The 12,895-nt window shown below is 43.5% G+C and overlaps 1 protein-coding gene across 3 annotated transcripts in view; it reads left to right on the forward strand.

Annotated features, from left to right (window-relative positions):
* Positions 1-12,895, forward strand: part of SEC31B (SEC31 homolog B, COPII component) — a 34,943-nt gene that overhangs the window by 14,683 nt on the left and 7,365 nt on the right. For 2 of the 3 annotated variants that reach the window (XM_021547823.3, XM_077784609.1), the window contains 12 exons: positions 670-900; positions 2,287-2,361; positions 2,925-3,005; positions 3,928-4,036; positions 4,408-4,586; positions 5,230-5,356; positions 6,429-6,574; positions 7,956-8,129; positions 8,742-8,924; positions 9,624-9,837; positions 10,212-10,535; positions 11,583-11,621. In XM_021547823.3, the coding sequence (XP_021403498.2) occupies positions 670-900; positions 2,287-2,361; positions 2,925-3,005; positions 3,928-4,036; positions 4,408-4,586; positions 5,230-5,356; positions 6,429-6,574; positions 7,956-8,129; positions 8,742-8,924; positions 9,624-9,837; positions 10,212-10,535; positions 11,583-11,621 (1,882 nt within the window). The remainder of the gene's footprint in view (positions 1-669; positions 901-2,286; positions 2,362-2,924; positions 3,006-3,927; positions 4,037-4,407; positions 4,587-5,229; positions 5,357-6,428; positions 6,575-7,955; positions 8,130-8,741; positions 8,925-9,623; positions 9,838-10,211; positions 10,536-11,582; positions 11,622-12,895) is intronic. The other variant, XM_021547804.3, reaches the window with a different exon arrangement.

Below are 12,895 nucleotides of genomic sequence, written 5' to 3' on the forward strand. Positions count from 1 at the left end.
CACTGGAGAAACATGTATCTTCCTGTTGCTAGTTGTTTTAATGCCTGTTTAAGGTGCATTGTGGTCTCCCATGAAGTGAAGTTTGTTTACTCTCAATATTCAGATATATTTCCAACAAGAAAGGGTCCTGTAGCAGAGAATGGGAGATTATAAGTAGAAGTTAACAAAATCAAAGAAAAATTTGTAAAAGCTGTCCTTGCAGGCTGGCATGTATTCCCATTCTCCTCTGTCTGTCTCTTTCCTATCCAGGCATTTAATTTTCCTCACATCTTTGCTCCTAAATTGGATGGCTGAATTGTTCTTTTAGCCTGTTGCTTGACTTGTTCTTTGTTTGTCTAGTGCCTGCTCTTCACCTGATAGTTTTTATCAGTGCAGTCTGCCTCTCCATGTAACAAAAGAACTAACAGTTCTGTTCAATGGCACTTTTTCCTCTGTGCCTCTCTGGCACTTGCAGTTGGCTAGGCCTGATGGGATACACACAAGTGTCAAATTTATCAGTGTTCAGTTCAGCCAAAGGGCTCATAGTGAGACCTCCCTCAGTGCTCATCCCATCCATGCACACTAAACTCTTGGGTTCCTTATGATCACTGCTGGAGCTTGGGTCTGCCTTGCTAAATGAAGAACTCTGTTTATAAGAATACTTACTGTGTCTCCCTCTGTCATTCTCAGTTTGGAGGAAAACTGATTACCTTTGGTCTTACCAAAGCTCCTGGACAGCAAATGCAGCAGACTTACCCACACCAGGTATTCATCAGTCAAGTCACTACTGAAACTGAATTCCTACTCCGATCCAAGGAGCTGCAGATGGCTTTGCAGTCAGGGAACCTCCTTGATTACTGCCAGGGCAAGATCCAGACAGCCAAGTTGCCATTTGAGGAGAACCTTTGGAACTTCTTGAAGGTAGGATGGCTGTGGTGAAATACAGAGGTCAGTTCTACTATGATCCTGGGATAGAATATGGTCCTCTCTAGCCCTTTATATTCCTGTTCTTTAAAATATAAAATGGATTTGAATGAATATGCTTATTATTTTTCTAAAGAAAGTTGAGGTGCTGGAGATTGTCTTGGTTTTCATTAGGAATGGTCTTTTCAGTGGACTTATTTGGGCTTCCTGAAACAGGATCTTTTCATCTCAACACACTACCAAAATATATCTGCCTGCAACCTGTGGAGCTGTACATTATTATTATTTTTCAAGGTGAAATCTGAATGGACAATGACATGCCCTAGAACTAAGGAGAGAGCTGTGCTGGCATGAGGACTGACTAGCCTTCATGGACAATTTGGTAGCATGAGAGTTTGGTAATAAGAAGTTGTCCTTCTGAAGAGGCAGAGCTTAGTCTTGGCAGTGGGTTACAGACACTTGTAGCAGACTGTGTGGAGGGCAAAATATTGAGATACTTGCCATTTTATTATATTTGAGTGGGGAATCTTGAACAGGATGGCCAGCTGTCAACCTAGGTGGTGAAAGTGGTCTCCATTGCAACAATGTCTTCAGTTGCATTAAATGAGACACATCAATCTGTCATTTTTTGTCACCTTTTATAATCCATCTGGTGTGTGCTCCTGAGAGACTGCTTCAGCACATAAACATGTATTACAATTGACTATCTTAAACTATAAACTAGGCTTCTGTAGAAAAGTGTCCTGCAGCACATTCCTACTTCTGCAGGAACAGCTTCTGAAATGGACTCTTTACAAGTATCTTATACATGTACAGTTTGATCATTTATGTAGAAGAAGCAGCATGGGACTTAACTGAGACAGATTCTCATTGCAGAATGTAAATCATGCATTAAAGCATATAAATAGTGCCTGCCATTTTGACTGTGTGCTGCCTGTGGGAATTTTGGGGAGTGTCTGAAATCCTCACCCAGGGAGCTTCTGTAACAGTTAACTAATTCTTGTGAAGCCAGCTAGCAATTCAGGCAACCACCTTGTCTGAGTTTCATCCAGATTCAAATCAATCAATTTTCTTTATTAAGAGATTAGCTTGGCAATTCCTAGACTATCCAGGGAATTAATGACCAAGTACACTAGGTATGTATACAGTCATGGTCTTGATACACAGTTGTACCTCAGTTGTAACTGTGGCAAACTTGAGTTTTGCCCTTTTATCATGATTGTAACTTAAATTCCATACATCTTTACACAGTAGTTACAAAGTGGACTGTTCATAGTTGAATTCTTTATCTATAAACTGAGCTCTGAACTTTGCTGCTGTCAGTGTATAGATGTCTATGATTTTACATATTTTTTTGTCTTTTTAATATCCATTGGCACTCAGGTGAATTTGGAGCAGGAGGCAAGGGCTAAACTTCTCAAGCTGCTGGGCTACAGTAAAGAGGATCTGCAAAAAAAGGTAAGGGGTATTTTCAATAGATAGAAACCTTTACAGGACTAAAGCTGCTGCAGGGGAGTTGTAGGGTCCTGCTGGAACTGAGTAGGTGATCTCATAGCACACAAATGACCAAAGTGTGTGAAATTTCAGCTGGGAGTCACATGAAGTATACCCTACTACAAAGCAAATGCAAGCACTTGTAAGGGTGTAACTGTAGCTGTACTGAATCAAGCCAAAGGGATCTTGAGCCCAGTTATCTTGTTTTCAGTTGTTGGTGCACTGGGCAGTGTTCAGCAACAGTGCAGTTGTGAGAGCTTCTTTTAGCATTCAGCTCTCTATCTCAGGGGATTCTTCAACCAGGAAGAAGGTGACAGGTGGGGACAGTCTGGCATAGTACTGATGGATAATGCTCTGAAAAGGATAAATAGTCACTGATAGGCAGCCAGCCAGGAATAGGGTGAGGTGGAAGTTTTCAAACAGGTGAAAGAGTTCAGGGAATTGTGTGTGAGACTTGCCAGTCTCTTGGTAGTTTTGCTGTCCAGGTGCTTACTTTGCTTTATTCTATGTGTGTCTTACTTTTCCAGATTGCCTCATGTTTGAGTAATGGGATCCCAGATAAACAGCCCCTTCCTGAGGCAGGTGATACAAATGCTGCACCAGATCAGGTATGTCCTCTACATCTTGCCAGCTTGGGAGAGCAGAGGAGGGCAGAATGAACTGGAAGGTCTAATTCCAGCCACAACTCGGGCTCAATGCTGGCATTGCAGAGGGCAGTTCACAGGCCTGTCAGACCCTCACAGGGTCAGCCTAAATGATAATTTCCCTTCTGGCTTTAAAACTAACCAATGAACAATGAAAAACTCTTGGCTGTTATTCCTGCAATAAGGTTTGCTTCACCTGTGTTGATTTCTTCAGTGATACAATTAGCCTCACCTCAGCTTAACTTGAATCTACTGTTCTGGATTTCCTCTGTGCAGCTTCTGCTGTGGTTTTTCTTTCTTTTTCACCTCTATCCTCTGGAATGAATTTTCACATAATTTTGGGATGTCAATCTTCAGATGCCTTCCAAGGCCTGGTTCACTGTAAATTTTTCTCCTCTGAGGTATCTAAAATTTATATCCTCTGATTAGTAATCATCTTCACAAGCCTCAAACACTGGCTGAGATATTCTAGGAGTTGCAATTGTGTTCTGCATTTCAGTAAAGTACCACACTTGGCTGTGATCCAACCTGTTATTTACAGATTTTACTTGTTGTTCTTGTCTCTGTTCCATCTAAAATAGTTCAGCTTGCTCAAGGGCTGACTGTTGAGTTGACGAATGCTGCCCAGCAGTGCTGTTGGTATTGCATGTCTTGCACCATCAATCTCCTAAGCTTTGCCAATTGCAGCACTGCTCTTGTTGCTTCCCTTGTGAAACTGTGCAGATTTATTGTGCAGTGACAGGAGTTTCCAAATTGAAATTAGATTTATATGAGCATGCACAACCAAATGGAGAGCAGCCCCATCCCACCCTGTAATCCACTGAACTGTTTTGGGTAGAATATATGTGTGCAGTGAATGAAATAAGCTCTTGCACTTTTTGCACAGCTTTTGATGAATTCCAGCGATGATGTAGCTGCTGTTTCTTCCTCTTCAGCCTTTTTTGATAACCTCATCCCACAGAATATGAGCATATTGGAGATTCCTGTCACAGAAGGTATGTTTCATAAAGAGTGTATCTGCCCTTTTAAGAAAAGGGGAGAGGAGGGAAGCCCAGAAAATTTAGAGACCAGAAGGAATCTTGTTCACTCCAGCAGATGGATACTTTTAAAACATATGACCCCTTCAAATGTTATGCAGCATATCGCATTGAGCATAGAAACACTTCTCCCAGGTGAGAGACCCATTAAAAATATAGAAGAATCTTCTAGATGATGGAAGACTTAGAGTCAATTCAGTGGCTTTTTTTTGAGTTTCCAAATTTTCTTTGCACTGTTACTGCTTTTTACTGACTACTCTTTAAAACAAGCATCATCAATGCTTCTGAGTGATGACTCTTGGGGTTGACTTTGCTTCTCACCTCTGTAGATACAGATGGACTCATCAGCCAGGCCCTTTTGTTGGGGAATTTTGAGGGTGCAGTGGAGCTGTGCATGCGAGCAGAGCGCTTTGCTGATGCCATCATCTTAGCTATAGCTGGTGGGGATAACCTCCTAAAGGAAACCCAGAAGCGCTACTTTGCCAAGCGGAAAACAAACCTCTCTGTGGTAAGTGATGGTTTTGTGTACACAGTGAGCAGGGGAAGGTGTGCACTGTCTTGCCAAATGTTTCTCTGAATATATGTGGAAATGCTTTTTCTTCAATGAAGGAAGTAGAATGTAAGCAGAATCTGTGCATCTCCTATTGCATTTACTCTAATATCTTGGTAGTTTTATGACAATCTTATCTACACAGTATGTCTTTGTACTCTATTCCTTTTTTTTCATGGTTTCTGTCTCAGCTTCTCATGCTTGCAGCCTGTGGTGCATATGGCCCCTTTGCAACTCAACTAGGAAGTTCATAGCTTGTTAATTTACAAACAGGGAAGTGTAACAAAGGTTGGGATATCTTAACACTGTACTCCCAGTCATTGATACCAGCTGCTCTGAAACAAGATATGCGTTAGATCTTGATTCTTGTCTAGTGCGGCTGTTTCCATATTCTTTTAAGTGCTTTCTTGGGCTTTTTTACTTTCCTTAGAGGCATCAGGTTCCAGTTACTGTTAACATTGGGATGCTGAGATTGTTGGGCCTTAATGTACAGTGAGGTAGTCTCTGCATGGTGGAAAGCATGTTTGAAAGTGAGCTGTTGTTTAGACTGTCAGCTTATCTTTTTCTTCAGTGACTGTCAGGCCTTCTGCTTCCCTTACAGCTGCTTTCCTGCATTGTGCAGCAGAACTGGCAAGATATTGTTTGCACGTGTGATTTACAGAGCTGGAAGGAGGCACTGGCCATCTTGTTAACATACTCAAAGCAGGAAGACTACACTCATCTCTGTGGTATGCAGTATACTATGTTTTGATATAATTTCTCTTGCAGAGGGTACCTCTGGGCTGCTTACAGAAAGAAGTGGATAGACTTAAGAAAAGGAACCACTTCTTAGTCGTTACAGTTATCTGGAACTTAAATAAGTGTGGACTGTTGAGTTAGGAGAGTGATAGGTGCACACTGTAGTTGAGAATCATGGTGTAAACTTGTCTGTGTGGGTATTTTCTGTGACCTCTAGAAGTAGCATAGAAAAAAAACAGGATAGGTGCTATCCCTAGGCTGAGTCATGAAGAGGGTGATTTTTATTCCATAGAGTAGGGCATTTCATTTGCAGTAAAAGGTCCAGCGGGCTTAATTCCACCTAAAACACGTTTCAGCACCCTACAGTTGCCTGGAGATTCCCACACCTCTTTTGGAAATTGAAAAAAAAAGTGTTGGATTTTTTTTTCACTAAATTCTTTTGTCATTTCTTTCTTTTATGTGTTTGGGCAGACATAAAAATTGGCAGATGTAGAAAAAATTTTTTTCAACCAGGTTTGCTCTTGGTTTCCTTCCCATTTCTCTGTTATTCAACAGTTATGCAATGGAGGTGGTGAAGGGTCTAGATCCCAAGTCTTATGAGGAGCAGCTGAGGGAACTGGGGATGTTAAGCATGGAGAAAAGAAGGAGTGGAGGGACCTTACTGCTTTCTACAGCTACCCAAAAGGAGGTTGTACTTCTCTGAAATAGCAAGTGATAGGAGAAGAGGAAAACAGCCTCAAGTTGCACCAGGGGAGGTTTAAATTGGGCATTAGGAAAACCACCTACACTCAACAGGTTGTCAAGCTTTGGAGCAGGCTGTCCAGGGAAGTGGTAGAGTCACCATCCCTGGAAGTTATTTAAAAAACAAGAATATGTGGCACTTAAAATCTTGATTTACTGGGACTTGGCAGTGCTAGGTTTATAGTAAGACTCAATCTTAATGTTCTTTCCTGTTCTAAATTATTCTATTATTCTAATTAGGTGCATTTTTAAAGCACTGGGGTTAACGAGCTCTTCCAAAGGAGAATGTGTTAAGTGTTGGCTACATCTCTTCCTCTCTAGACATGCTGGGTGCCCGCCTGGAGTCAGAGGGAGATGCAGCCCTGTCCAATGATGCCTGCCTCTGCTATATCTCATCAGGCAATGTGGAGAGGCTGGTGGAATGCTGGGTAAAAAACCATGAGACTTCATCACCCCTTGCCCTACAGGTACAGGCACTATGATGTTGGTTTGACTCCTCTTTAGGCCAGTCTGGTAGCCCTGAACTGTTTGCATTTTCCCATTAGGGTATTTGGCTTCCAGTGGACAGGTCTCCTTCTCGACTGGATTATGGGCCTACTTTGAAAGGAGGCTTGCACTCTGAATCAGGGTTTGTGTGTTTACTTTGCACATAAATCCAGCCGTGGACAGGAGTTACTTGCCTCACATACTGATGCCATCACTGAGCTTCCTCTTGGTCAGGGAAGTTTGAGCTATACCTTCTTTTTTACCAGGATACATTTGCTGCTGTGCTTGTCCTGTATAACTTAATGCTGCAGTTACCAGCTGTACCTTCAGAGCAGCCTTAGCAAAATAAGATGAAGTCTGGATCATGATATTCCCACTGCAAGTAGAATGATCACATATGGGAAGTCACACCTTGCAGATAGATCAGGACTTCTAAGTCAACATTGTTATCTCCCTTTCTTCATTCCTATTGATTATTTCACAGAATCACAGAATAACCCAAGTTGAAAGGGACCCACAAGGATCGAGTCCAGCTCTTAAGTGAATGGCCCATATGGGCCCATATGAATCCCATCTACCGCACAACCTTGGTATTACCAGCACCATGCTCTGACCAACTGAGTTAATCTCAGTAATCTGTTACACTTAAACCAGTCCTGGCTAGGTCACTAAGTCCAGTCCTGTTGTGTCTGTCACTTGCTAGACAATGAGCTAGACTAGTTTTACACTTGGATATCTGCAGATTATGCCCTCTGCTACAGAGTTCCCAGGTTTTGAAATCCCACTACTGAGTAAAAGCAACAAAAAGGCATCTTCAGCACTCCTGGTTGTTTCTGAAACTGGCCTCCTCCTGATTCCCATATATCAGCATGTTTCATTCTACAGCTGTAAACACTGCTTTCATTTCTATGATTTGAAGGAGTTTTGAGTAACTAAAACCCTTCTGGTCCTTTTGCCAGCAGTACTAGTTTTTTCTAGTGAATTTCTCTTGGTATGGTTTTAAGCCTTGCTCTTCCAAGTTGATTGCCTGTAACAATAGTAGCTTCCTAGTAAAATGACACAGTTGTTTGAAACAACCTTGTGGCTTCTGATTTTCTTTTTTTCCCTTACTATTAAAGAAGCAATGTCTTCTTTAAGTAAACCAGGGTTTGCTTCCTGGTTCCTGTTTTTCTCCAAGTGCATCTGAGGAAATGGTCATCAGTGACAGTATTTGGTGCAGAGGGGGAGTAACTTCTGTCCACATTGGCCCTGATGTTACTGAAAGTGGGGAAAGCCATCTGGTATTGTCTCAGCATGAGATGGACCAGTAAACTAGTCAGATTCTGAGTAATCTTATTTCTTCCTTCCCCCTGGATTATTCAGGATCTTATAGAAAAGGTGATGGTGCTGAGCAGGTCCACTGAGATGCTCCGAGGCACAGCAGGACCAGCACCAGGCCCTGTCTTGGCAGAACAAATCACCCAGTATGCCAATCTCCTGGCATCACAAGGATGCTTGGCAGCTGCAATGAATTACCTACCCAGCAGCTCTAAAGAGGTGAGTGAGCAGCAAGCTGTTGTGGGAAAGAGTAATATAGGGAGGGAAATTGTATGAGAGAGAGCTGGGTTTTTGTCATGCATCAGGACTTAAAGTTTCACCTTAGTTATGCTAACTTGAGAATAAAGGGGGAGGGGAGAAGGAATTCCAGGATATGGAATATTTGCATTTTCTTTGTAGTGCTTTTGATTCAAGGAAAAGGAAAGAGTTATAGAACTGTAAAATGGTTGATGGAGAACAACATTGGGAACCAGCTTGTTAGGGAAGCTGCTTCTCTTCTTGAAATTAGATGGTAGAGGAAGGTGCTGTGTTTCCCCCAAATGAGGAGGTCACCTGGCAGTTTGAAATAAATTCATCTAGTGCCTAAATGTGGGTAGGGGTTGGGGAGGGAATAATATAAAGACTGGGGGAAGAATCAGGGAGCCTTCATCTGCCTGATAGTATGGCAGGTGATGTCCTGGATTGTCATTTTCCATTTGTTGAGGTTTTTTTCCTCATGACTGTTGGGGACATGGTTAGTTTTGCAGTTTGATTCATGGTGCTTTAGGTCAGGGTCTACTTTAAATGCCTCCTCAGTATTTTCCAATTCTTCTAAAGCATAGTTTGTTTCAGCTCCTGATTGAACAGCTCCGAGACCGGCTCTTTCATGCTCAAGGAGAGAACATGGGTAATCAGCAGCCACCCCCTTTTCCCTACACTCGTGTCAATGTAGGGGTCGTTAAACCCACAGCAGCCAAGGGTGGTTCCGTCCTTGAAGGAGCAGCCCACAAAGCAGGTCCCAGACATCCAGAGAAGGTAGGCCCTAAACTCAGGTATTCATGGCTTGGGAAGAGGGAGGAAGGCTACTGGGTTGTGGAAGGCATATGAAGTAGTATGAGATGACATAAACTGTAGACATTGAGGAATTCTCATTGATGACCTTCACTGGAGCAAATGCAAGCTCTGTGACAATCCAAAAGTAAGCTGTCTGGCATCTTTTCACAAAGCCCTGTCCTACAAGCAGTCACTGGAAGAGAATGTTATAGGTGTAGTGATGCACTGAGATCTCAGATCTTAGGGTGAAAGGGGCTGGGGTAATTTTCCTGTGCTCATCTTACCCTGATATCTTAGTAAAATTAGTGTAGTATGGCTTCATGGCTTCATCTCAGTTCTTGCACAAGATTTTGCAAAGTTTTGCTTCCAACCTCTATTATTCCATAATTGTTCCTTCATTATTTCCTCCTGGTTGTGCTTCCAGGAAGTCATTATATGTCATCTTGCTCCTGAGGACTAATCCTTTTGAGAGCTGGAGGGTACTCTGAAGAGTGTGGTGCTCATATTGTCGAGCAAATTATGTGATCGGAAAGGCCTTTGATCAAGTGCATTCAGGGCACCAACAGCAGCAGCAGCAGCTTCTGTTGCCTGAAAAGTGACAGGGATAGAAATTGCATCTGCCAGTATTGCGTATGCATATGAATGTCGGCCATTTGCATGTTCTTTGTTTTTTAATTGCAGCCCAACTATCCATCATCCTTTGCCCCTTCAGCACCACCTCAGCCTTCAGTGCCTTCCCTCTTCACACCTCAGCCAGTGCCAGCCATATCTGTGACACCTCACCACGTTGCCCCTCCCCAGGCCAGCACGGGTCCACAAACAAGTGTCTATTCCAGAGGGCACCCTTATCCACAGTACAACTTGGGCTTGAATCCAGCACCTGTCTCAGGGCCAGGTAAGCACTGTCAGATAGTTTTCTCCATTTCTAGGTTCTCTGGGACTAAAGCCTTCAATGTGGGTGGCTGCTCTAGTTTTTTCTTCACAGGCCTATTGGGAGCAAGTCAGCTGTCTAAAAGGCTTTCTCAGTGCTTCTGACAGATGTAGTTTTAGTAACTGTTGCTGCATATGTGCTGATACTAAGCATATATTGGGGTGGAAAAGCCACAGCTGGTTTGGTGGCAGTTTCACTGATACAGCCTGGGCTAGGGGGGCACGGATATTAAAGGGCATGGCTTGAAGAAGGGAAGGCTTATTACCAAGAAGGATAGTGTTATGAGTAGTTGGCACGTGAAACAAGTGATGCTGATACACTCTCTTTGTTGTCTGTAGCTGTGTCACAGTCTCAGCCATTTGGACCATTGGGAGTTAGACCTGTTGGTCCTGCTCCTTTCTCCAGCCAGCCCTCTCTGCCAGGACAGTTGATGCCCATGACATCTCCTGGTGTTCCAGCACCCAGACCTGCCCTCTTCACTCCAGCCTCAGTCCCATCATCTCAGCTTCCTGCAGCCTGCCCTCTCCCTGTGGCAAGCCAGTCTCCTCTAGACTTCTCTTCACCACCTTTCAGCTGCCCCATGAACATGGGTTATCCTCAGGGAGGTCCAGGAGCCCCATCTACTAAACCACTGCCAGCAGCCATTCCTCCTCCTCCCACGGGTAAGTACTGCTTGTGTGACTTGTGTGTCCAGGACAAGCCTAGCTGGGGTTTTCAGTGTGTAATGGACATGGATCTTCTGAGGTCTGGTCTGTCTCCATTAAGGCTGGATGTGATGTTGAGGCAAACCTTACAGGCAGAGAGTGCTGAGTCTTGCTGTGGTGGTGAAAGACAACAATGGTGACAGCTTCTTTCAGCCTGCTCAGTTGCTCTGAACAACACAACACCAGGTTGTGTTTGCAAGATGATGTCTCTTCAGGGCCTCAGAGCACCCTGAATAGTCATCTCCTCCAAAGGCATCTGCTCTGATGGAAAGGGGTGGTGGTTCCCATGGAACGCTTGATGGAAGGTTTGCTCATCTCGCCCTTGCTCAAGCAACTTACATTAGAAGTGTAATGAAATGGTGGGAGAGCTTTCCTGTCCATGAGATATTCTTTATTTAGCTTCAGGATTAAATTCATCTGTCTGCTGTGCTCTAGTGCTACCATTTTCTTCCTGTTGTCATAGAGGGCTTGATTTGGGAATCACTTCTGATTCCTCTCTGCAGTGTTTTAGACCCCTCTGCGTCTATAGTTTGAGTCCCGTCTATTGTGTGAAGTCCTTGCTAGCATGATGAATAGAAAGAGTATTGTTGGACCTAGTTCTCCATGGATAGGTATTCCTTCTATTTCCTAGAATAGCTGGTGTTTATTAATTCTCTGTTTACTGTCTCAAGGGACAGGCTTAGCCAGGCTATGGAAATCCCTAACAATAAGGCTGATAATCCATAGATTTTTGAGTAGATGCTTCTCCAAGCCACATGTATGCTGAGAGTGAAGGAACTGAGGCTATGATGTTTGCCTTCACCTGAAATCCTTTGCTGACCTGTGTTATCCAAGAATAGCAAATCCCACTGTGTGAAGTTTGTGGGGACTACACACCAAAACCTCTAAGCTACAGCTGGACAAATTCCTTCCTGAAAAGCTTTTTGGTATAGTAGTCCAGTGAAATTACTCACTGAATTGATGCTGTTGGTGATTATGCCTTTTCCACCCTGCCTTGATTTTCAGGTTTCTTCCCTTGGCTAGATCCCCACACGGATCATGCAGGTAGTACCCAGAGAAACCTCCAGACCTGTGGGGAAGGCAATGTTGCTGCTTCCAGTGAAATGCATGTTTCGTTGTCTGTGCATGCATGCATGCTCACTGCTGTTTGTTGTTCCCTGCATGCCTAGGGAGCTATACAGGTGGGGTAGGGAACATACCTGTCCTGAGGACTAGTAAATGACAGCTGGGGATATTGGAAGTGAAATAAAAGTACTGTGCTATTTCTCATGATTTTGGGTACAGAAAATAAGGTCTCCCACTTCTTCCTTCTCTATTTCCCTCCAGTTCTGGAGGTATTAGACCATTTTCAGTCTCTGTCTTTTCAGGCAGTTGCTGGGCCAGCAGGACAGGGAAGCAGACAGTTTTCCTGTCTTGGTTCTCTAGGTAAGGAGCAGGCCAGTGGTTGTAATTCATCTCTCCCTGTCACTCTCCCAGCCTTGTGCATGGTTTTGTTTGTGCTTTCCTCCTGTGGTTTGGAAGAGGTGGAGTCCCAGCAGAAGCAGTGGCAGAGAAGAGCTTCCCAAGCAGAATCTGGGGGCTCTTTTCCAAGGGAAACTGGAAATCCCTTTTGGCTTTAGTTAAAGGGTGAGGTTTGGCTTTGAATATTAGTTTGACTGTAGGAGAAAATTTGGACCCAAGGGGTTTTCTGACTGATACTTTGTACTGATTTCTCTCCTTGGGATTCATTGGTGTTGGAAGGTAGTTATGTTCTACATTGTCAGTGGGGTAAGGCTTAATGTCTTTGTGGTCTGTCATTGTTCTGATTACTGCTCTTTGGCACAACCATCTACCAGGCACAAATCTCACAGCTTTATTTAGGAAATCCAAGTACTTACAGGCACTTACATCCCCAAGCAGTCTGGCTGCGTGGAGTGGGAGTTGTCCGTTCAGCAGAGAAACAAAATAGCTCAGTTTCTCCCTGGTAAGGGAAGATGATTCCACGGCAGTGATTTCAAGCACTTCTTTAGGCTGAAGATGCCCTTCAGGAATTCACTACTGAGAAATTCCCTTCTCCTTGGCAGCATGTGCCCCCAGTTTTAGCATCAATGTATGGCATGCTTGGTTCAGCAATGCAAACCTGCTTCCTTGAGAGTGCTTTCTTGCTTGCTATTATTGTTCTGGTTTTGATTTGTATTTTTCTTAATCTGAAAAGGGACAAAGGGACTGTAAAATCACTCAATCTGACTAGCTAAAGTTGCTTGTTTTGGAAATTCCTGAACATAGTATCTACAGCTTATGAGCGTTATTGCTGACACAATGAACAGACACTTCCACTT

This window comes from Lonchura striata, chromosome 7 (assembly GCF_046129695.1).
Source record: "Lonchura striata isolate bLonStr1 chromosome 7, bLonStr1.mat, whole genome shotgun sequence".
Classification (NCBI taxonomy): domain Eukaryota; kingdom Metazoa; phylum Chordata; class Aves; order Passeriformes; family Estrildidae; genus Lonchura; species Lonchura striata.